Source organism: Neolamprologus brichardi, chromosome 18, assembly GCF_056152115.1.
Source record: "Neolamprologus brichardi isolate AB-2024 chromosome 18, ASM5615211v1, whole genome shotgun sequence".
Taxonomy (NCBI): domain Eukaryota; kingdom Metazoa; phylum Chordata; class Actinopteri; order Cichliformes; family Cichlidae; genus Neolamprologus; species Neolamprologus brichardi.
Genome location: NC_142121.1, coordinates 26,118,338 through 26,143,621, shown reverse-complemented (window position 1 = coordinate 26,143,621; position 25,284 = coordinate 26,118,338). Strand labels below are relative to the sequence as shown.

At 40.4% G+C, this 25,284-nt stretch overlaps 2 protein-coding genes and 1 long non-coding RNA gene across 7 annotated transcripts in view; 2 read left to right on the top strand and 1 right to left on the bottom strand.

Moving 5' to 3' along the window:
- The first annotated feature begins 5,644 nt into the window (after nt 1-5,644).
- Nucleotides 5,645-7,745, top strand: LOC102794207 (uncharacterized). Its single transcript, XR_436769.2, has 3 exons — nt 5,645-5,824; nt 6,141-6,475; nt 6,725-7,745. It is a non-coding gene; the product is annotated as an uncharacterized LOC102794207 (long non-coding RNA).
- A 3,855-nt stretch (nt 7,746-11,600) lies between these two features.
- On the bottom strand, nt 11,601-13,300 carry gdf15 (Growth differentiation factor-15). The gene is made up of 2 exons (XM_006786744.3): nt 12,914-13,300; nt 11,601-12,384 (listed from the first exon to the last, which is right to left on the bottom strand). The coding sequence occupies exons 1-2, from the start codon at nt 13,248-13,250 to the stop codon at nt 11,609-11,611; spliced, it is 1,113 nt and encodes a 370-aa protein (XP_006786807.2). The 5' UTR covers nt 13,251-13,300; the 3' UTR covers nt 11,601-11,608.
- Nucleotides 13,301-17,043: 3,743 nt separating this feature from the next.
- mast3a (microtubule associated serine/threonine kinase 3a) overlaps nt 17,044-25,284 on the top strand; it is a 30,671-nt gene continuing 22,430 nt past the window's right edge. For 4 of the 5 annotated variants that reach the window (XM_087832594.1, XM_035905985.2, XM_006786740.2 and 1 more), the window contains exons 1-3: nt 20,103-20,589; nt 22,994-23,082; nt 23,825-23,897. In XM_087832594.1, the coding sequence (XP_087688720.1) occupies nt 20,504-20,589; nt 22,994-23,082; nt 23,825-23,897 (248 nt within the window). In that variant the 5' untranslated portion in view covers nt 20,103-20,503. Of the gene's footprint in view, nt 17,295-18,597; nt 18,630-20,102; nt 20,590-22,993; nt 23,083-23,824; nt 23,898-25,284 lie in introns of those variants that run through there. The other variant, XM_006786741.3, reaches the window with a different exon arrangement.

Genomic DNA, 25,284 nt, shown 5'->3' with positions numbered 1-25,284 from the left:
CTCCAGCGTGCTAATAAAGCGCTGCGTGATCCTGCTGACACTTATTAAACATGTTACTGTGTGGGGAATGACGTCCGCACCGGGATCTGGGACTACCTAAATCAAATACAGCCATTTTTAGTGTTAAAAGCTTCAAAGACCCTAAAACCGTCGTTACTAACCTGCCGAGGCAAGAAAGGGACGGCATGTGAGCCTAAAATCAACTTCCGGCCACCGTGTTTTTATCTCATTATCTGTTAAGTCGTGCAGGCAGATAACCGAACAAACATTTACTTTTACTTGATTAAAACCAAACGGTTTACACATCTTTTATTATGAAATCTGCTGGTTTCCGGTGTACTCGGGGAAGAGAACGGCAAACTTGACGCTTCTCCCTAGGTAGGCTTTGCGTGGTCACGTCGCTGCGCGGGGGTGTTGTGGAGGCGCACCGCACATCTGGACTGCGGAACCCCCGCAAAAATACACTATTTAAGAAGACATCATTGTGTGCGTGTCCCTTTATATTTCTGAGGACAGTGTAATCTACAGAATTATTATTATTATTATTATTATTATTATTATTATTATTATTATTATGTCATTACATTACATTCTCTCTCCACATTACATTTGTGGAGAGACAATTTGCAGTTTGGTTTGGCCTTAGTGTTCATGACTTGAGCCTTGAGTGAGAATGTAGAAGTCTCTGAATCCTCCTGGGAGTGTCTCTCTCCTCCTAGTTTTCCCACTGAGCAGATACAAAAGCTGTATGGACTACACACTCGCTGAAGACAAACGAGCTTTTTGTGAAAAACAGATGTGGTATTTGTGCCATCGATGACAAACGAATCCGTCTGCAGGGGAAAGAGAAAAAGAAAAGGTCTTTGCGTGTCCGTACCTGTTTTTTGGCTGCATTGGGATTTTTAATTTCACCTGCACTGCTTCATCCCCCCTAACAACCCCCCCACCCCCCAAAAAAACCCTCTGATTTTCATTTATGACTCCGTGCGGAGTGCAGTGAAAATAGCTTACCTGCAGATTAAAGTTCGCACGAAACACAAAACATCTGGAGCATTTGTTTTGTTTTAAGGATAAACGCACCTAATTATTGTTTCTTGTTCTCAGACACTAAAGGCACAGTGGAGCTGTTTCACCTGCCATTAAGTTGAGTGTAATTTGGTTGTAATGTAACCATGGTAACATAGGAAAAGAAGTGACTCCAGGGCAGGTGGAGGATAGGAGTCTGAACACAGGATTATTATTATTTATTTATTTTTATTGTTCAATAAGCCTCCAAGGGGCAAGAGGCTTTAAGTTGAGCCTGTATGTAATTCCCTTTTAAAACGGGGGGAAATGCATGTGGAGGATTTCTGTATCCAGCTGTCCTTTGTCAGATATTGTTAATGTGTATCTAATGCAAACATCCTGCGGTGACAATAACAGCCCAGCATGCAGCGACATCTCAGCTTTAGTGCACAGCTGAAAGAACGTTTCACTTCACTTTATCGGCCGAGCTCAAAGTCTGAGAGTCATTTAAACATCTACACCAAATGTCACACTCTGGCTTCGTGTTGTTCACAAAACGCTGATGAGATGGTAACAGATATAAATGATAGAGAGTTTGGTGAACCCCATAGTCTTTGATAAGTAACATTATTCTGTCTTTTGTGCTTTGCTCCTTTAATGTAGTTAGACCTGTCCTGAAGCATGCATGCTGCTCCAGCAGAGTGTACTAAGATGGCAAATATTAATTATCAATAAAATAAGAAAAGTTTTCTTTTTTTCCAGGTATGCCAAGCCTTTTAAATGGTACCAAATCTGCCTCCGAAACACCTCCAAAAACCTTAATCTTTTAACACGATATAAAACATATGAAGGCATGTGCCAGGTAACACAAAGTGATTCGCATGAACAGTCTGGTCACTAGTTCATGACTGGGCCTTGGTGGACAAATGGATTAAACCTTTGACTATAATAATATTCTATATCTGAACTCAGTCCATCTAGTAGATGCACAGTTACAATGCCAATGCCACAATACCTGTTTCTGTCAAGATGATCCCACACGCTTTTAATAAACTTGAGGTCCGGGCTCTGAGGAGGCCGGCCCATGACTGATAGTGTTGCACTGTGTGTTTTTCTATACAGATATGCTTTTACTGCAATGACTGGGTTTGGGATCATTGTTGTGCTGAAAAATGAAGTCATTGCCATTCAGAATTTTCCCAGACGGTATTGTATGGTACATCAAAATTTGATGGCAATTTTTCCCCTTCATATTTCCAACCATTTTGGCAAGATCCACAACAACATTGACTGAAATTCAGCCCCAAACCATGACAGAGGCTCCACCATGTTTTACAGATGGTTGTAGACACTGTTGTGCCTCTATCCTGTTGATGATTTCAACCAAAACTGTTACATTTGAATTAATTGATCAGACCTGTTGACTCTGATTGTCAGCTCAGGTGTTGTAAAATTTGGCAGACCTCAGCCTTTTCTCTCTGTTTCCCTTCCTTAAGAATGGCTTCTTGACAGTTGCCCTTTTTGAGGAGACTTCAATGAACAGTAGATGGATCAACTGGACTGGACTGCCAAGGACCAGCTGTATCTATCAGGTCCTGTGTCAGGTCATTGTTGGATTTTTATTTTTTAACTACTTCTTAAGGTCATGACTTTCAGATACTGCTTATCTGCTGTAGATATTTTTGTTTTGTCTTTTTAAATTCCTGCTACTTCTTCTTTCGTCCTCCTCTCGCCCAGTTTCCTCAAATATTTTAAGGAAGCACTACACACCGTGTTGAGATATTCTGTTTTTAGCTAATAGTGTTTTGGGAATCACTTTGTTGGAGCAAAACATTATTTTATGTTTATCAAACTGTGTTATATTCAATATTTTTCATAGATTCAACAAAAGAAATTAGAAAAAAATGTTTTTGTAACAGGCTGCTTTTAACAAATTTAAAAGCGGTTCCTTGTTTTGTTGGCTGTTATGTATACACGCAACACTGGTTCATCCCTTCAGTTAGATGGCTCTTTGTGCTTGAATGATTCATAGGTCACTGCTAAATGGCGTAATAAGTATCTCCAAAAATAGTACTGACCTGAAAATGCAACCAATTACCAGAGAAAAACTTTAAAAGACTTTCTGAAAACCCCAAGAACTATTGCTCAAGACCACTTTAAAACTACTAGAAAGTCTGGCTCCTTGGAAAGAAAATGTATAGAAATGAGACTTGCTCTCTCCAAAATAAAGTGAAAGCATCTTTTTTTTTTCACATAAAAGTCAGGTCACCAAGGTGCAATAATACAGACATTCTCTACTTAAGTAGAAGTACAGATACTAGTGTTGAAAAATACTCCAGTAAAAGTTAAGGTACTGATTCAAATTCTTCACTCAACTAAAAATGAAAAATGACAGGCTGTGAAGTAAGAAAGTAAAAGCAGCTCTTTTTCTACCACATTTTTTATTTATTTGTTTTTTTTTGCAAAGCTAACTGAACCTTGTGCTGTATTAATGTAATAATAAAATACTATCAGAAGATGGGAAAAAAACTTAGCTTGAATCAATTAATTAGAAAAACAAAATCTGGGATAAAAAAGGAAAATTTAAAACTAGCTCTATTTTCTTTGCTTCTAAACAGGAACATTGGTACGGTCAGGGGTTAAAGTGAGACTCAGCAGGTGGAGAAACCCGAAAAATCAGTTTTAATGACTCAGCGTGGGAAAAGAAGCACAACTCAGATTTTCTTAATCTACATGCTGTGTCCGGCTGACCTGCTGCTCTTTGTAGAGTTTCCCTGTTAAGTTTCCCTGGCTGACTTCCATCCTCTACCACTGACTGGATACTGTCAGTGGTAACTTTTTCCTAGACACCCAGTGTGCACAAGTCACACACACATTAAACCCATCAGTGCAGCAAACCAACCTGTTTAACCTGCACTAACCTGCAGAGGATGTTCATGCAACATTTAAATAACACAGTTAGCCACAGTTAGTTTGTTTAACACAATGTTTCACAATAGGGAAAAACCATAATGTCACATGTACAGACCCAGTATCTGATTTAAAAACATGAGGAGCTACATTTAAGCTTTAACTTTCCAGTTTATCAAACACCACTGAGCTGTCTTTACTTTTAAATATAACCTCTCTTCTTCCTCTTTTGTCTTTCTTATCCTTCTCCATCTTCAAGTGAAGTTAGCTCTCTTTCTTTTCTCTCCCTGTCAAAAACAGCAGCTGGACCTTTTCATCTGTTTGTGTGCAGATAACCTGCACACAAACAGTCTGCATGCCTGCTGAAAGAAATGCTGTATTTGAAATGACCTGTCACTTAAAAAATGTTACTGCCTTTATGCTCGCTTGTCTTCTGTGGGAGTAGCCAGATGCTGAAGTACAGCAACCTATGGATACTGCAGTCGTCCCGGCGCTGTACCAAAAAAAAAGAAAAACAGAAAAAGAAAATACAATCCACTTTTACCCCTGACTTTGCCACATGATTGTGCCTCTTTGGTCTCTTTCTATCCTCTGGTGACTAATAAACGAACAGGATTTTCATGTGTTACTTTTTAGGCTTGATGTTTGAGGGCCAGTGACCCCTCAAATGCCTTAAAACCAAAAATAACGAGTGTGTTTTGAAAATGTAAGGAGTAGAAAGTCCAGATATTAGTTTAAAATTGTAGGGAGTAAAAGTACTACTCAAGTACAGATACCTGAAAAGTCAACTTAAGTACACTAACAAAGTATTTGTACTTTGTTACTTCCCTCCTCTGCAGGTCAAAAATGTTAATAGGTTTCTTCCTCTGGGTAACACAAAAGTAATCGGATAGTTTTTGAGACTGACTCAGATAAACATTGTCATTTTTAAATCCTTGTCACAAGCACAGCTTTGCGCCCTTAAAGAGAGTAAATTGTCATGTAAGGCACTGCAAAGGCAACGCTAGGAACACTGTGTTGTCCCAAGTGTTTGTGTTGATTCAAGAACGCAAATTTAAACTTGTAAGTGGTGTGAGAAAGTGTTTCAGAGCTTTTTAAGGCAGCGTGACTTTTGTTGGTCGACAGAGACAAATAAAGGATCTTCCAGTTGAGTTGGTTCAGATAGTGGCAAAGTAGCAGCAGAAGCTTAACGAAGCGTCATTAATTCACAAGTTATTAAGGTGTATGGTCAAAGATCCACAGTCAGAATTAAAGTGCAGAGGTTATGAAGCATGAGCGTGTTCTGTATGTGGAGACTAAGACTGACAGCAGGGGGAGGCAAAGGTCCTGTTGAACCAAGTGGCAGTTTTATATCTGGTCCTGTTTATGTCTGTTAGAGAGTGTGCTGGTAGCACAGTTTCACTTTAACGGCATCACGAGAATCCCTTATCAACACAGCTTGAAGGGTTTACATCTGAGAGAAAAGGGAGCAAAAAAGTTCAAGTTGTTTTTCTCTGATAAGATGAATCACACAAAAAAAAAGACTTTTCTGTTGGGTGAATCTGAGACTTTTTGGAAAGAGAAAGAAAGAAGTATCAATTTAACCTAAACTCTCTGCTGTTCAAAAAACAATATTGGTCATAACCAACCAAGTGAAGCTAAAGTTGGATGTACTTCAGTAGAAGCAGGAAGAGTGTTCGCCTGTTGAGTCACAAAGTTTACTATCACACTTTTTTTAAGCTCTTGTCAGCAGCCATCTATTTTCAGCCTGAGCTTTTACAGGAAATATTCTAGTTTCGTCTCTTTTGCTCAGTTCCATGATTTCAATAAAGGGAACTTCAACAAAGTTAGCGAACGGTGCTTATGATGAGCTGCATGATTACGCTCACGACGCAGACCTTGACCCACAACACTGAAGCAGCACTTCAAGGTAACATGAGTGTTTTTATTGACTTAACCTCTGCTGCTTGACTTGGCTTACATAATCATATTGATTTAACGTGTCAACTTTGACTGTTTTGTTCATTTTAATCCATTTTCATTGTGTTTTTTAAACTTGTATTCTTAATCATATATTTATAATGTTACATTTTAACAGTGGAAGGTCTCTAGTTTAGAATCAACCTTTAACTTTCCATCTCAGCTATACTGCTAAACACTGTCTTGTGCTGTAGTTTGACAGATTATCACATTATTGTTTCAGCCATGCTTTTTGAACCATTTTGTTTCTTTATCTATAATTGCAGACCATGTATACCAATGGCACGGGAGGAAATAACACAGTCAGTGACAGTTCCTCCAACTCTTCTACAAATCTAGGAGTCGGGCTTGGGGTCTTCTTTTTGCTGCTTGCGATCATAGTTGGTGTAATCATTTATAAATTCTACGGTATAATCGCCAATGTGATGCTGTTTAGACAAAGAACAGCGCAAGAAAAGGAGGATCACTCAGAGACCCCACAAGCAGATTCCCATGAATATACTGGTATGATTCGAGAGCAGTCGATAGGACAATCTTCTATCTATGAAAACCTGAAACCTCAAACTCGTGGCTACAGCATGGAAGCTTCAAACCAAAGCAGGTGAGCTGCATTAACTGTTTTTTCTACGTGTAGATTTTCATAAAATGTATTTCTTGGAACACTTATGAAACTGCAGAAGCTCAAAAGCAACGGACGGAAGTGGATTAAGAAACGGTGTGTGTGTGTGAGAGAGAGAGTTTCCCCATTTTGCACAATCCTGTTGTGATATAGACAAATACAGAAACCCAAAGACTTTTACAGTTTACCTAACGAGACTGTTTTTCATCACATTTACTGTTTTCTTCAAAGGTTCCCAGTCGAATCTGATGACGACGTGTACCTGCAGTGCGACGTCATAGATGAGGCCATATACATTAATGACCAATCACATGACTGTCAAGAAGAAGACGTGTACGTTTTGCCAGATTAATCACGGGGCACATTTGTAGAAAGGCCTGCGCATTTTGCTCCACTTGTTGTATGCAGCAAGCTGTCTCTTTTGATTTCTGTCTCTGTTTTTGTATAACGATGTACAGCTAAAAGTCAGCACACTGCTACTGCTGCTTTTTGATACAGACTGACTGTAAACAGAAATGACTGGATGGTAGCAACATGTCAGTGTTATCTGTTATCTCCCATTTTGGAGGAGAGTAACAAACCTTTTTTTTTTTTTTTTTAAATTTAATCCACTCCCTCCTGGTACGATTATCTATGTTACACATCTTTGATTGCTACTATTATTGGCACATCTCATATTACAACCACGCTGGAAAACACTGTACAAATTTTGACAGCAGTCCAAGGTAATCAAGTTTGTGATTAGATTAGATTGTTTTATGGTGTTCTCTTGTAGTTACAGATGAGGCTTTACTTTGACCTTTGGAGAGAAGTGTGGGCAGTCTATCTGAGGTTTTGTGAGTCGCGTGTGTTCAGTATTGTCCTTTTTCTCTCACTGGAAATTCTTCACTTGGTCCTAAATCAAATCTAGAAACATTTAACTTGGGTAGATATTGACATCGTGTTATGTTTTTAGTATTTTGCTAAACAATGCGTCCAAAATAAATCCACGGTTTTAAAAACCAAACTACAGATATGGATATGGACACACATATCTTTGGAATTCCCCTTTTTGTGCAAAAACGTTTAACTACACACTGAATCTTTCAGATACCTTCATATGAGAAAGAATGAAGTGCAGTTTCAACAGTACATCTCAGTTTTTCTGCTGGAGTAAAGAAAAAAATATACTAACATGAAGAAACAAATGTGTAAAATTACCGAAAAGGTTCTGGCAGATTATTGCAAAGACTGTCCTGCAATAATAAAGCAAAGTCATTTATTGTTTTAGTTTTGTTGTTTGTTTTTTTTGTTTGTTTTTTATTGTGGACCCACTATAAAAATGCTCTCAATTTCTATCAATTAATTGTTTTTCTCTAACTTAATTACTTTAGTGCAGTCTGAATGGCCATGGGGGAGGCCTCTATCAGTAGTTAAAGCTGTAAAACCAACAAAAATACAGTGAGAAGTCCAAAATCAATGCTCTCCTTCACATTTTCCAGTGGGGCTGGATTGGAGTCTTTGGCGTGCCAATTCTGGCCCCCAGGACTTCAGTTTGACACCCCTGGCCAAACACAGGTTGCAGTGGTTTCTCTGAATTTTTTTTTCTGTTTGAATAAGGAAAACTATTTTGCTGACCAAGTCATCATAAAATTCAGCAGCAATTTAAACTAAAGGTCATCTTGTTATGGAATAGCAACCAGCAGCGACACCAATCATTTTTCATATCACGGACATGATATCATAGTATATTTACCCTAGACAAAGAAATATGTGTGCTTTCAAACATGTTACCACGGACGGACAGACAAACTTTTCTCTGTGGTTGTTGTTGCTAAAGCAAATGACTCAACAGTTTGTTGCAGTTACACACAGACGCAACTCTGCATGGTGAAAACATTACATGCGTTAGACCCGATAAAGTTAAATAATGTTTCAATATACTAAAACGTTTATGTAAATTAGAAATTAAAAAAGGGACAAGAGCGTTAAGTGAGAAGCTCGATGGCTCCCACATGATATATTTCTGGGATTTACTCTAGCGTGGGAGTGTATAGGCAGCCAACCAGATGTGTGGGATTTATTACTCCAGTTCATGCTATCACGCTACTGAGATAAGTTCATGGAGATAAGATGCAAAGAGCAGAATTTAAAAAAAAAATCTTATCACTTCCCAATATGAGGCTTTACAAACACTATATTAGGAACCAAAAAAACTTACGATTAGTAGTGACTGCTACACAAAAATGTTCATATAAAGCAGAAAATATGTGGTTTATGCAAAGGCAGGAAAAGATGGTCAGCACTATTTTCTCTAGTCTGTGGGTTGTCGGCTTTTTCAGGCGGGAGGTCCAGAGAGGATGTGAAAATCTGTCGTTCTTTTTACAGCTCAAGTCCAGATCTGCACGGATTTCAGAGAGCAATCGAAATATGAAAGCCACAGAATAACAAGTGAGGTCTGTGATTGTGTTTAGAGCGGTAAGGTGAAAATAGACTGGGAAGATTATTTTTAGCTTTGGTTCCAGTTATTCTGACATTAATTTCGCTGATTGTTTTCCAGGTAGGCTATTTGAGGATCCGAAGGAAGGGAAAGCCCAAACGAAAGCCTGTGTGTCTCAGGCCACGCACACACACACACACAGGACGGTTTAGTAAATGCTCTGCTTGCTTGTATCGTTTGGGTGGAATGCAGCTCAAAACCTTTCAGCACATGAGAATGAATGCCTTTACATCCATTTACACACGACTGTGTAGCAACCCTGAAGATGTCATCTTTGAAACAAAGCATTAACAGGACAAAAGCTAAGAAAAGAATGAGCAGTGACTCAACCGAGAGGCCCCACAGATGTTCCAGTAGGTCTGCTTAATCATCTATTAACTCAATCAGCTCAGTATGTCCCACTTTTTAAAAAAGCTCGGTCTATTGATCGCAAAGCAGCATGTGCTCCTGTTTAACTGACCTTTATCCCTTTCAAGATAAAAAAACGAACCCTATAAAGCACTTACTACAGCCAGTTGTGTCATGCCAGATGTCAATTTGCTCACTTTTTACCACAGGCTCTGTTAATATTTCCTTTTCACCCTAAACCTTGAGCTGTAATTATGAATATAGCATTTCTATCAGCAATTACATATATATATATATATATATATATATATATATATATATATATATATATATATATATTAGGGGTGCAACGATACAAAAATTCACGGCTCGGTTTGGTTCGGCACTTTGGTGTCACAGTTCGATATTTTTTCGATACAGAAAAAATGTTCATGCCTTTTTAATTTGTCATTTATTAAAATTATAAATATATATATTTTAACTCAAAAGTACAATTTCTAAATTTAATGTTGCTGAAACAACAAAATAAAAAAAGCCTAGGCGGAGTAGTTGAACGCAGATCCACTGAGCACTCAACACAGACAGCATCGTCAGAGTTGATAAAATAAATAAAACATTTTGTATTGTTCAATACATATGCGTACCGAACCGAAAACATTGTATCGAACGATTCAATATCGATGCACCCCTAATATGTATATATGTATATATATATATATATATATATATATATATATACACACACACACACACACACAATGCAGTTTCCTTGTCAAAGCAAACTGGATTTTATATTAAGTTTATCCCTTATGTTGTTTAACAAGATGACACTAAACACAGCGCCAAGGTCATTAAGGAGAGCTCAACACTATCTCTTCTTTACAGCCTGATTTCTCTGGCACGCCTTGACCTGACTAACCTGAAGTGGCTGATAGTGTTGTAACAACTCCTTCTGCCAAAAAAAAAAGAAGCAGAAGAAGTTTTGCTGCAGTTTAAAATGTAAATAAGTTAATGGACAACATATGACTAAACGGTAGTTTTCCATAGTTTTCACTTATAGTGAATAGTGATTACATTACTTACGTGGTTATTCAATCACTTCAAACGCTTTTTGTGATATTTTGATGTTGAGACTGTCAACACCTTTGGCCTATAAAAGAAAAGAGATGATGTCTTTTTTTAATATTATCTTTCTATTTCATCTTTTATCTTTTCTAATGTAAATACACCTCTTTGACAAGCCCTGCTCCCTTTTCTTTCATCCTGACCGCTGTGAAGACAAGCCTAGACAAAAGCCTTCAGTGAGGCAGCCCCCGCACACTTGTGTGGTGCGGGTGCCAAAGGGCGGCCCTTGCTCAGTGCTAACAGAGTGACGTCATCGTGGCTGGACCTTGTGAGCCTAAGGAGGGATTACTAGTGACTAGCTCCACTGACAAAACCCTTTGAATTTTACCCGTGAGCTATCCGAGCCAAGGCTGATTTAGAAAGCTTTTGTTGGTATTTTAGTTTTTTGTATTATACTTTGTTATTTGTACGACTTGCATAGTATATTATCAGTTTGACATTTTGTAGCAGGGGCATGTTTGCCCCCGTGTTGCATCAGTTCTGCTTTAAACAGGTGGCTGGGAACTGAGACACCCAGCTGCCTTACTTTCCAAATGCCAAGTGTTTTCTCCTAGGATTTCACCTTCTTCTTTTTTCATTTCATAACTTGCCAACTGCCTTCGCTAGATGAGAGATCTGGACTTCAGACAGGCTGGTTAAGTAGCTGCACTCTTTTACAGTGGAGGCAAGGTGTTACAGTGTGTGTTTAAAGGCTCGTAGACAAGGAAAGATTGTAAGAAAACATACTTTTATTATCACAACTTTAAGTGCAGCAGTTCAGCATTTGGTATTTCCATATGAACTGAAATGTATAAGACATCAACCAAAATACAAAAAAAGAAAGAAACTCACAGAATCAGACAATCCAGTGCAATTAAATATTAAATAGTACTAAATAATGATGTAACAAATCAAAAACAAGGCAACACAAACAGTACCATAAATAGACTTAAATAAATAACTAATAGAAAATGTTTACAAGCACAGGTATTTTTGCTTTTTAAACTAATGCATAACTCTGATTTTAAATGTAATTGCTTTGTTAATACTCATTGAAAACCTTTGTTTTTTGTGTTTTTGTGTATGTAACGCTTAAAAAAAAAAAAAAAAAAAAAAAAAAGACAACACACTCCAGAAAATACACTTCTTTAAATTTTGAAGAAGTGGTTGGTTGCATTTTCTCCTCAGGCACAGTAACATTTACTGACAATAAAGTCAGTGAAAGTAGTCAGTGTCAATTTTCCCCTGCTGTCGTAGTGCATGAGGACCATGGGCTCGTAGGCTGCCGGCACGCAACAGGGGTGAGGTGTCCCTCCTTTGGTGATCTGGTGCAGCCGAGACTTGACCTGAGTGTGCATGCTTGCCGGCTTGTAGTTGTGGGGGCAGTTGCCGTCGCAAAAATGCATGGTGTATTCGACTGGGGCTACAACCCAGTCTGTCCAGCCGATGTCTTCGAAGGACACGGTGACTGACTTCCGGCAGCACCATCCTGGTTCATCACAGTCATCTTCCTTGTTGGAGCGACGCTGCCTCGTCCTCTGCGCGGGGTTGGCTTGTGTGAGGTCTAATTCCAGAGAAAAGGTCGGCTTGAGGGCCCCTCTGTTAGCCACCCTTACATCCACAACCAGTGGCTTCCCATTAGTCTTGAACCACTTCTCTACCTCTGGGATGATGTCCAGGTACGCATCTTGAATGTTTGAGATATTAGTTTGGGCTACAGAGTCAGTCCAGGCAGCCGGCCACACTGCTGGCTTTCCCCCATTGACTTTCATTTTAATCTCCTCCCTTGCTTCAGGCCTCACTGAAGTGAGTTTACCCAGAACCTGTCTGGAAATCTTCAGCTCTGCTCGAGCTACAGTCAAGTCATTCTGAATATTCGTATTCTTTTGGAAAACAGCTCTGTACCACCGCATGCTTGGACCTGACCGTGAACCCCTCCGAAGTGCTTTAACTGGTGAAACTAAAGAAAAACACACACAAAAAACAACGAAGAAAATTAGAAACAAAGTTGTTAACATCCTTTGATCATTAGCATTGTGTCATAGAATAATTGGGAAGGGGGAAATAAAAGAGTATTGAAGAAATTCTTTATGAAACTCTCTTGTAATTGGTTGTTATTGATAACACTAATAAAGTATCCTCAAAGTAAAGCATTGTGTACAAGGTGTGCCTGTCACGCTCATGATTTCTAAAAGCTTGCAGGAATGTGTTTGCTTTTTTACAACACAGTTTCATGGCTATAGATTCTATTTTAAGCTACATCAGCCTTTATGAGCAATGTGAACTATTAGGAAAGATATTATTCCAAGTATTCGTAACCACATCACTATAGCAGGTTTTGCAAGTACACAGTGTTAAACTTGTACTATAATAAAGCCTCAGTCTTCTTCTTGTAATCAAACTTTGTAACCTGGCTTTTCACATCACTATTACAGCGGCTAAATAAGGCTCAAGTGGGCGGCCCCGTCTAACAGAGTTCTCATCAGTACCTGGAAAGAGCACAGTGGACATGGTGGATTGTGAGTTTTCCCCCATTGGCTGGCTGGAATTTCCTCTTATCTCCCTTATTTTTCTCCTGTAGAGCTGATACATCTCCCTAAGCTCCTTTTTCGAGGCCTTTTGGGTCAGTCTGGGCTCCACGTCCATACCCAAAGAGCTGAGGATCCCTGTCTTCACAGCTTCCAGAAGCAGAACTGCCTGGCTGTCCATGCTCTCCATATCAGGTGTGTTTTCGTGGGCCTTGTGAAGCTGGCCTTCCCCTGAGGCGGAGGCGAGGAGCAGCAGCGTGCAGGTGACAAGTGGGAGAATCGTGTGGGAGATGCACATGGTGAGCCAGCCGGGTAGGTCTGATTTGTGAGAGCAGCAGCAGTCAATGGATAAGGTTTGCCTATGCTATGAACTAAATTCCTGGCATGCCTTCATTTATAGTGCTCCTGTGTTGCCACACCCCTGTTTGGTCAGGTGAGCCTGTGATGGGCTCATCCAGAGCCATATGTCATAATATGGTAGCATTTTGTGTTATGTGATAACAAGATGTCAACTATAACATCAGAAATGTAAGAAAGGAAATTTTTATCGTTATCGTTTGCAAGTTTTTTTTGTTTTTATCAACACACAGAAGGAGGCGACAGCAGAAATGGGACGAAGAGATTTTGGGATAAGATTTGGTTACGTCCACCTCAGCATGATGAAGCATTTGAATTTCCAGTTATTCATTACTTTTCGCAAATAAATGATCCACACGGACCACTTCGAAGAAGTCCAACAGAGTTATGCATGTGATAGTTTAATGACCCTCACCAGTCTGTGTCTAAATGTTTCCAATGCAGCTGTGCCCAGTACAGTCAAAGGTCAAAAGCAAGTTCCAACTGATGAGAGATTCACCTAACGTGTGTGAGCGGGCTGGCCATTTTCTGGCAAAGATAATAAATAAAATAAACAAAGGGAGACAGTTTATTACGTCTATATCAAGGCTCTTAATGTCGAGCACCCTACAGAGTAAATGTCTCAAGGTTAGATAGAAGACAGATAAAAGAACAAAGAGGCAATCAATGTCAAAACAGGGAACTTTCTTAATCTGCCATGACAGCAATCATGTGGTCACACAATAGACCTAAGCTTAAATGTGTATTTTAGCACAAAATGGATCTGCATATCTGATCTCAGCCTCTTCTGTCCCCTGCGCTGAACAAGAGAGCAAAAATGCTGCACTTTCCGTCACTGATGATTGATAGGACAGACTAAAGAAGTAAACAAATACATCATGGAGCTCTGCCAAGACCTTATCAGCACGTATAAGTCTCGCTTCGGTCAGTAATAAGGGTCAGTGCACTGCCATGCATTCTCCCCACCCTTATAATTGCGGAGATCTGTGCAAATCTCTAAACAGTGAGTCACCAAGGTGATGAAACAATCCTGTGCTTTCCCAGGTGAGTTTTTGCCGGATGAAAGCGAGTGAAAGGTGTAAAGTGACTCACGCTGAACTGACACCCTGGTTTAATCTGTCATTAAATGTTTACAGTCTTCTCTGTCGGTCTTCATCTATTGTTAAGTGAGATAGAAAAAAAAAACCTCTGACTCATTTTGTCAGCATGACTGAGGAGTTTCAGAGTACTGACAGTGAATTTCATCTCACACACTGCCCAGACCTGATGCAAAGTGTCATCAGACAAGACTAAAATGATGTAAAAGTATGTGTGTCCTTCTGTGTGATATATATATACACACACATATGTGTCTGATGACAGGTTGCATCACGTCTGGGCATCGGGTTCGTGCTGTGAGTGCATATGATGAAATTCAGTCTCAGTACGATATATAGCTGTTTTATATAGCTACATATATAGAAAGATACATAATATGTATTTTTATGTGTTTTACAAACCCTCCAGGCACAGAAACGTTCGATTCAGCAGTAATTTCGACTGAACTGCACCCATGTCATACATGTTTTTGTTTGAAAAAGTTTTCACAAACAACGTGACAGTGGATCATAGACAGATAGATAGATAGATAGATAGATAGATAGATAGATAGATAGATAGATAGATAGATTTTAATTTAAAAAAATAAATAAATCATGTTAATATTTCATTGACATGATTTATGACATTAATAATAATAATGGATTGGATTTATATAGCGCTTTTCAAGGTACCCAAAGCGCTTTACAATGCCACTATTCATTCACTCTCGCATTCACACACTGGTGGAGGCTACGGTTGTAGCCACAGCTGCCCTGGGGCAGACTGACAGAAGCGAGACTGCCATATCGCGCCATCGGCCCCTCTGGCCAACACCAGTAGGGTAAAGTGTCTTGCCCAAGGACACAACGACCAGGACAGAGAGCCCAGGGATCGAACCAGCAACCTTCCGGTTACAGATACGCTTCCCAACCCCCTGAGCCACAGTTGCCTAATAATCATATCTGTAACCGAAACCATTCCCATAAGATAACGAGGTGAAGTTTTCAACTTCAGACAGCTTGCGTATTGACTTATTGCACCGTGGCGCCCCCTCGTGATCGTAAAGCTACACTACAGAATTTAATTAGCTAAGTGAGGCTGGATTTGGTCAGGAGAAGGACGTCATTTTTAGCATAAACCTGAACCCAAGGTTGAGCCAGACCAGTAATACAGAAATGCTTTCTGTTCCAGATGTGAAATATTTTCTTTATCTAACATGTCTGTGATTTCATCTCTAAACTGAGAAGCAACTAGCAAACTTCACAATTGTACGGGGAGTTTTATCTCTTCCTCTTTACCTTTCCTTTTCAGTGAACAAAAATAAAGTGAGACTGAGTAAAAAGAGACACGGGCGACTGGTGCGGTAGTAAAAAGATGACTTCAACGGAGCTCCAAACGCTTTCACGGTCAGTCTTGACAACAGGCCGATGCACAAGAGGGATTCTGTCTGTTTCCAGTTAAATTAGATTCAAAGAAAAATGAATCAGGTGAATACAACAGCAGGCCGAGCGTCACAGGGGGAATCCACCCATCTTCAGTGTCTCATGGTTGGAAATCACTTCCTTGTAGGATTATGGTGTGCTTAGGCTGTAGTCTTGTTTGTCGAAGAGAACAGATTTAAAGAAAGGCAAACAGAAAACCCAAACACATTACTGTTTGTCTGTGATCGCCATGGCTGACTGGCCGCAGAGGTTTGAAGTCAAAGACTTATACAGAGAACATGAGGAAACAATTTCAAAATATTTAATTCAAAGGTCTAATGCTTTAAATCTGCCACAAAAATTCTGAAACACTTTTCATTTTAAATAAAAATCTGTTTCGAACAAATATGAAAAAATGTGGATATGTTTTAGTCAAGTGTTTCACACCTTCCCTCCGTAAAGCAGTCACACAAAGACAAAACAACACACCATAGTGTGATAAACTGAGTCACTGTATTCAGTCACTCAGCTGAAAAAAACCCAAAACTTTATTCTGACACGGTAAGTTTCCACTTTTAGCTGTTTCAAATCAACAGTGAATTTCACGGGAGAACAAGGAAGGGTTCACAACCCCTCCCCTTATGTAAACTCACGTGTTACATCACAGGGGAAGAGATCGACCATTGTTTTCTATGAAAAAAAACAAAAACCCCAAAAACAAAAACATCATAGTGTCACTGCGTGACAGGCACAGATCAGTCCACGCTGTTCAGCTTGACTTGAGAGCTCGGTTGTCGCGCATCCTCTCACTGTTAAAGCATGATCCCTCCAGGCACAAGCTGTTATTTGGCATGATGGGTTTTTTTCCCCCTTTTTTTCACAAGCTTACGAGAAACATCCTGCGTGGATGGCAGCAAGCGGAAATGAATGGAGTGCGCGTGTTTCAGGGGAATTTTGGTGGCAATGAAGAAAGGTGTCTGATTCACACCTGTGTTGAATATTCATGAATTGTTTTTTTGTTTGTTTTGTTTTTGTTTTATTTTATTTATGGGGGTGGGAGGTCTTGGGTTCTTAGGGGTTAAAAAGGCCAGTTAGCTGCAGACAGTAAGGCAGTCAGCTTTTTGACAACTAGATGACAGAACGTCGATCAGAAGGTCAAAGCGCCAACCCCTCTCTTCATTAATAAGGTTAACACGCTGCATCTCTTCCCGGTCGGGTGATCAGCTGACTGGAGGACTGGTGGTGGCCACCTTTTGTGGTAGGTCGTGCAGCTCGCCCAGGGGAGGAGAAGGGGGAGGAGTAGGAGGAGGTGTTGATGGTGGTGCAGTAGAAGCAGCAACAGCGGGAGGGAGGAGGACTGTATCCAACGCTCCCGGGGAGAGAACGGAGCGCAGGAATGGGCTGACTGACCGGGGATCCGCCGTTTGCTTTCGTTGTCTTCAGTGATGGATGAGCCGAATATCCTCAGACGCCGCGGTCTACAGGTAAACGGAGGCTGGCTGTCATGACAGCGCGCGGTTGTGGTTGTTTCTAGGGAAACGAGATTAGCTCAAAGTGATGAGCCATTTGCCGACGATGCAAGGCATTGATGTCAGCGTGGCTTATGTGGCGTGAGCTTATTTTTCATTAAAAAACAAAACAAAACTTTCACCGTTGCTCTTTAGATCTGTGCTTTATTGATTAGATTATGTGGCATCGTTAGAAAATATCATGTGCACTGAGCATCTTCCCCATGCCCTGTGGGCATCCTTTCAGAAAAGGTGGAGTCCCACGAACCGCAGCAACGGGGACACATAATACATTTTATGAATGTAAGGTGTGTATATCAGACCTGACCTCACTACTACTTAGCTATGTGTTTATTTTGGAGCTCTTTCTGTGTGCTTTGGACAATCTGGTTGCCTTGGTGATCTGGAGCACAAAAGCCAATGGTTCCTGGAAGACTGTCAGAAACGTCTTCTCCTGGGTGCCATGTTCATTTGAGATGTTCACAGTCAGAATAATTAAGTGTTTGTTTTTGCTCCATTAATGTCTGTATTTTCTGAATTCATTTAGTAGGCAAAGCTGCATTGTTTCCACCCAGGGTCTGTTGAGGCGGTAACACTGATCATCAGTCCAAACTGGGTGTTCCCATTCCCTTGTCTCTGTTTATAGTAACTAGCCTTTTCCCACCTTGCATTCATTGAATTTCGATGAAGTGGAGCGATGCAGTTACAATGAAAATAATGGTCATGGTGGAAATGCTGTTTCAGTGCACAGTTCTCCCTTTTTTAAAACCATCTTTATAGTCACTTTCTCAATTTTCAGACGACTGGAGGTAATGAAACAAGTGCAGGTAGTCTCAAATTCTGTGCACAGACTCTCGCAGTGTGACACGGTGCCACCCTGTCCTTCAAATCCTGACTGGCAAGAGCAGTTTTACAGTCCTCTTAGCTGAAACTCACGGACCGAGGATTTGCAATTAAATGGCTACAAGGCCCACTTGTCATCGCCAGAAACTAGGCCATTCAGCAGCTAATGATATTTACATAGTGCCGATGAAAAAATAAATAGGAGTGACAGAGAACAAGGCCACCAGGAAAAACTGCAGCGTTATTATTAGCACCTTGTGACTGTAAGCATGAAATGTACTTAATAGCAGTGTATTTAAAATGATAGGTGTCCTCCTTGACAGCAAAAGAAGACCTTTAAGATGTTGATGCCAATGATTTCAGAGCAAAGGTGGAAGATGTCCCCACCACCACCATCACATTTTTCTTAATTCAACCTTTCCCTCTTCTCTTATAGAAAGAACTGAGTCTTCCTCGTAGGGGAAATCTGTAAGTATGTCATCTGGGCAATTCTGTGCATCTTTCCATCTTTGTCCCCCTTTGCACCTTTTTTGTACCTCAAACCAGGCCAGTCAGTTGTCTGTCACATGTGGGCTTTATTGTGCATGCATGCTGCTTTTCCTGACGGTAAACATTTACTTCTTCACATCCTGAAGTGCAGGAACTTCTTAAAGCACCTAAGAAATTTGGCTGAAAGATAGAGCAGGCTCACTGCCCAAGACTGGTTTTATGTAAATGTTAGGAGGGGGAAAACAGAGGAAGAGAGTGGGAGACATTGTAGGTCTCAGTGTGAGAGAATCAATTAAGCCGCTTCTTCTTTTACTGAAAGAATCCAGGCTTTGAATCTGCTTTTGTATTTGATGCTAGAGTTGATTTAACATCCGAGTGCCTATATCATTGTATATCATTAGCTGAACTGAGCGAGCAAGCTGAGCAAGATCTAACAGGTAACTGCTTAGTTGTGACTGTTTATTTATTTTTTTTGCCAAATGTTTGACCTGCACAAAATTCCTACGTTATTAGATCATTGTTACAGCTCATTTCACACATTAGGAGTAGAACAGCAGTGATACATTGGAGTGCATGAAGAAAGTTACCTGAGAATTTGTTGCCAAACAGAAGCCATTCTGATTAAAAATAAATAAATAAATACATGTGACTCCAACTTGTCCAGGGACTTTCCCTGGAATGGGCTAGAGCTGAAGCCAAGATAGTTTCAATAGCTGGGAATAAAAGGAAATATCAGAATCACTGAATAATATGTATTCATCTCAGCTGACAGTTTCAAAGATATTTAGGAGCTATATATATTTGTGTTGCTTACCTACACTTGTCCCACTGCCAGTATAGTGTTGTGAGACAAAGATATGTTTGTGCAATAAAATCCTTTGTATCCCATTGTCTCTGATGTCTGTTGGCCAAGTCAGGTGATTTCATTAAGGCTTTTCTGTCTTCTAATATACATCTATATGTATATATTGCTGTATTAACCTTATACAGGACAAAGATGAGCACCATATAAGTCCTGACATGGGGCAGTGTGTGTGTGTGTGTGTGTGTGTATAAAGAAGTTAATTTAATATATTTATCATAGTTAATACCTGTATTTTAAAACGTAAGAAAAAAGACTTAAACTCTCCGAACCATTGTTTTATATAGGCTTTGAAATCAATAAATTGCGAGGGTCCCTATAATCTCTATTGAAAAAATGATACCTTCAAGAATATCGGACGCTCTGGAAATAGTCTTTCTAAATTTGATATAACTTCTTGTCAAATGTTATATTTATTGTTTCTATTAAAAAAATAAAAGAGAAGAATTAAAAAGAACAGAAAAAAGATTTATCGTTGAAAACGCGTAATTCCTTAGATTTTTGTACCGGATGGATTACTTGTGTCATAGCGTTTTAAACCAGTATTTCCGACAGGACTTGAAAGCATCAGAAATCCCTCCTCCTGCTGGCGCGCGGCGATGCGGCTGCGCGTTGCGGCAGAGACGTTTCTGTGGTTGAAAGTTTCTGTCCCCAGAATAACGCTTCACATTTTGTCGAAGCTAGTTATCGGTCGATAATGTTGCACTTCATGGGAGACAGGCTGTCTCGGAAATTTTACTGGTGACATTGAAAAGGAGCAGCGTGACCATGGCCGTCGCAGTTGCTAGCACCACCGAGCTGCCCTGCCCGGGGTCTGGGGTCAGTCTGTATCGAAGAAGCAGAAAGGAGTTTGTGCCTTTGGAGTCGACGTACTAGCCTAACGGCGACTATAATACCAAATCGACAGGGGAGACTGTTTACCGCGATGCCCCCTCTTTAACGACAGGATACTAATTCTCATATCGGATCGGATTTAGCGGTCACCTCCAACATGTCTGATCAAAACTACTACTGGACCGTGCTGCCGAGCTACAAAACTAGTTTTGTGACCGGGGCCATGATGAAAAGATCGAAAAGGTAACAAAACCTAAAGCCTGTTTCTAACTAGAAAATTATCATTGAAAATGGAGACGAATGTGAATTAGCCTCGACCAAACTGCTGCAAAACGTCTGGGGGGTTGTATGTTTGTCATCGGCTGTGCCGTTCAGTCTCTGAGAAACAGCAATTTGTTGAACGTCGTAATTTCGAGCTATTTGATTCAAGGCGCTTTATGGCAACCTCCACACTGTCTGCTAATATAGCCGCTTCACAGCTCAGACATCTGATCCCTCCGGAGGGTCTGTGATAGCCCCTCAGCATGGCACTGTATGTGTCGGTTACATCCGCCCTAGTTTTTGTTTCCGACAGAGAAACGTGGCCATTGTAGACTGCTGTGTGTATGTGTGCGGGCAGGCTGCATTGTCTGCTGCCAGCTGTCGCATAAAGCGACACCAGGCCCACTGCTGATCGGTGCACTGATGCGGTTAGTGGGACAGTAGTGTTGTAAACGTGCTTTCATCAATCAGATAAATCCAGTCAGCTCTTAAGGTGTCTTAGCCCTTAATTCACTCAATATGTCTTTGGCAGTCAGTGAGTTCATAGTGATCTTAAATTGTCGCGTCTCTACCTCTCACCTCTTTGTCATAATCTGAACACATAATTGTTGGTTTGCTGGCACAATTTGCCTTTGTTACAGTGGTGTAAACCGCAAGAGCTGCAGTTTATATTGCAGGATTTTAAAATGTAAATGTACTGCTATTGAGTGAAGCTTCAGAAGAAGAAGCCATTAGCACGCTGGAACATAGGCTATCTGTGGAATGTCAAACTATCCACTCTTTCCATGTAGTTGGGGGGTCATGCATCCATCAGTGATGTGGCCGATCCACCACAGTGTGAGCTGATGAAATTGGCTTCAGTTAACAAATGCAGCAGACATAGTTAACAAGCAGGCCTGTTTCAGTGGCCTACATTTATCATGCTTTATGTCTTCCTGCAAGATCTATACAAACCATTATTGTTAGTCCCAAATATCAGTCGTCTTATGACTGCTAGCAGTTGATGAAGCGCTCACGTGGTGTGCCAGTGTGATACAGTGGTGCTCTCATATCTTTTTCGGCACAGGTTCTGGAGTGTTTTTGCTTATATTTATTTTTTTTAACAAGAGCAAAATAGCGAACCTTCACAGTGTTTCTGTGGTTGGAGGTGTACTGTAGACACTTTGAAGCCCAACTCTTGGCACACGTTGACCCTCTCATCCCTCTGTTTCTGTGACACTTTGAGTCTTTTTGGGTTGAGGGGCCATATAGTTTGTGAATCTGCCTTTGCACCGACCCAGAAATGTCAGGCTTTGTTGTCGTCTCAGCCCCTCAATTATTTTAGGTCACTGCCAGAAGGAAAGAGAGACAGGATCTACTTCACCGACATGAAACAGAAAGCATTGAGATCACAAACGGGGGTGGGGGGGAAACAAAGAAAACTGAAAAGAAGCCAAAACTGTAATCTTAATGAAAACATGGAGTTAACACCTGCGTGCAGAAACCTGCAGGCACCAAATACAAACGTACAGGAAATGGACAAGATAACACTGGTACTCTAAAGTAATGTCATACTTGGACTGGTAAGCCAAAAAGGCATTAGGTTGTTTGCTTTGCTCCAAAAGCTGCATCAAAAGAGTGTTTTAAACTCTACAAATATATGCAAATTAGAAGAAAACCAACCCAATGAGCAGGAACACTGTTTGTAAATTGAAACCAAAAAAACCAATCAGGACAAACAACACAGACCAGCTTCAAAAATACCAGCAGAAGTGAAACAACACTTCACAGCTCACAAAGACCGAAGTACAAACATGTGGACGGTGTGTCATGGCCTGCTCAATTATATCAGGGGTCACTTGGACCATTTTATTTATTTCCATCATGATAAAACAGCTTTCCAAAGTTCTTATTGTCTAATCAGCCTCTGCCAGTGGTACTGATAAGTGATATATTTCCCTTATCTCACATGACAATACTCTCAGACGTCATTGGATCGTACTACACTGCTCAATCCAGACTTCACATTATTTACTGATTAGAAGTGGTTAAAAGAAAAAGAAAAACAAAAGTTTACCTGCTCTAATATTTAGAGGAATTAATGTGTAGTTAGCGCTGATGCATAAGAAAGAAGTTGCACTCAAGTTGGTTTGTTTATATATTTACATGCAAACATGTTTGTAGTCATGCATGCATGTGTATGTTTGTATATATATACATAATTACAGTGGCATTACTATTGTCAGCACATCAAAAAAAATATGAATTCAGAGGCTGATCGAGTTTGATTTTTTTTTTTTTTGTCCACAGATAAGATTGATAAACAAAGTGTGCTTGGATCATGTTTGTTACAACACTGCATAAAACAGATGTTCACTCTCTTCTGTTTGCTGCTTTCCACTCACAGTTCCCGTAACAACAAGAGAAGGAGTTTGGCGGTCGGGACCCCATCGCCCACGCTGTCACGACCGCTTTCACCTCTCCCACTCGCCACAGGTACTTGTGTTTCGGTTTTACCCGTTTGTCTGCTCGCCTCAGTGCAGGGTTGATTGGATTGGCTCATCAAAATTCCTGCATTTAGCCACCGCTGATTGCGTGTGAAACAGAGAAGTTACAGAGGGTGGAATGTTGAGGAGAACACAGGATTGGCTGTCTCATGTAGGATCATCAGTCTTAAGTTTGTTTTGATGCTGTATGTCGTGAAGCAATCGCTAGTTTACCTCAGGTGCTTTGTTTTATTTCCTTCTTTCTCATAATGTGCCCACAGTAGAGTGCAAAAGCCATACAATGCTTTTCCTTGTGATAATTTTTAATGTAGCCCCCTCTAGACTTCCTCATCATTTGATCTCTCCACTTAAAAAGTGTCATTCCGTGTATCCCCCTTTTTAGTGACTTGTCCTCAGGGACAGTGGAAGTCCTTTAATGACCTTTTTAGCAGTATGCAATATGGTGTGATTGTACCACATACCCCCTGCTGTCTGTTGACACAATCCTTCTTTGATTAGGACAGGACAGGAAGGGCCCTAGGTAACTTTGTGTGTATGCATCACTGTCATTAAAAGATTTGATTGTTTCAGTTTGAACTTGTAAAGGAAAACCATCTGCAAAGTTGACCGTTGCACACTGATTGTGTAAAACATTAGGAAGCCAGTCCAGTTATTCTGCATTTAGTAATATGCTTAATTTCCTTCAGCTTCCTCTCAATTTTCAAAAATTTTGTTTTGTTTTGTTTCCTCAGCTGGTAGCAGTCCTTCAGAAAGCCCCAGAAATGTCTCTGCTAGCTCTTCTGCCAATTTCCAGTTTGCCCGCAGGTAAGAATTAAATGAAATGCTTTTTAATATAGTCTTGGTTTAAACCACTCAGGCTCAGGCACATTATTGCAGTAGTTTCTTTTCCGTAATAACATCAAGTGGAAAATGACTAAAACAGACATATTGCAATGAAAAGTACTTTAATGGAGTGAAATGGCAGCAAATTAGATTAAAAAATGAGATATGTAGTCAGTGGAAGTTTATTTTTATTCTTGGCCCGCTTTGACTAAAAATGAAATCAGAAAAAATAACCAAGGGATCTTTGGTTCGGTGGAAACTGTGTGCACGCAATCTGAACATGCACTGGCTTGTTCCCTTTGCCCCTCAAATCGAGGCAGTGGAGAACCATGTCTGACCAGCTGAAAGCCCCCAGGGTCACTCACTTACTGGACGTGGGTCTTGGCATTTGTCAACCCAATTAAGGAGGCGAGTTGGTGCGCGCACTCATTACTCAGGGCTGCTGTGATTATGGAAGAAAACTGCAGAGCTTGCCTTCTCATCACGCGTGCCGTTTATAGACTCGCTGGGATTTAGAGGAACATTAGCTGCAACCAGCTTCCTCAGTCAGCAGCGGAAAATAGTGTGGTAGCCTGTCTCTAAGAAGACTTTAGTAAGGAACAGCAACATGTATACTCGAATGTAGGATTTTCAAGAACACTGTAGTTTAAATTTATGTGATGACCGACTGTCCCAAATGTCATGAGTTAAGCTGCAGTGCAGTATGCCATATTGCACCATAGAGCTCAGGGATGCTGAGAGGAAGTCTTCTTAGAGGACTGCCTTGTGCAGCTCATCTAAATTTATTGACATTTTTAAGCTGCCAGAGTGTAGACAGATGCTGTGACTGCACTTTTGACAGCTCCACTGGGTTTATTTGTTATTCACAAAAGCTTCGTAGCTCTGCTTTTGGTGCAGTTATTTTTTCATGTGAACGTGGAGTAGCCTTGAAGAGTAAGGACGACCAGTGCTCTGGTCCACTCTGATTTATTTATTTTGTTCCTTTCACAACTAAGCCATTGATTCCAGTAATGATTTGAAACCTTTGCCTTTATTAGTGGCTTCTTACAGCAACATGATACAACATGTTTTGGCACATGTTGTACATATCAGATAGGGATAGATAAGAAACCATACATGTAACACAGCTCACTAACCCTCAAATCCCTTCATTTTCACTGTCACCTCTAATTTAGCTACATGTCCCCAAGAGCTGGTTTCTCAGAGAAACTGCATTCGACCATCTTTTGTTGCCACAGATTGACTCCGTGAAGGAAACTGGGCCACTTCCTCAGAGTGTATTGGATGGAAAACTATTGGGACAGTGGCGATTTATTTATTTATTTGGTAGAGAAAGGTTCAGGTTTTCTGCAGTGTTAATGAGTGCATT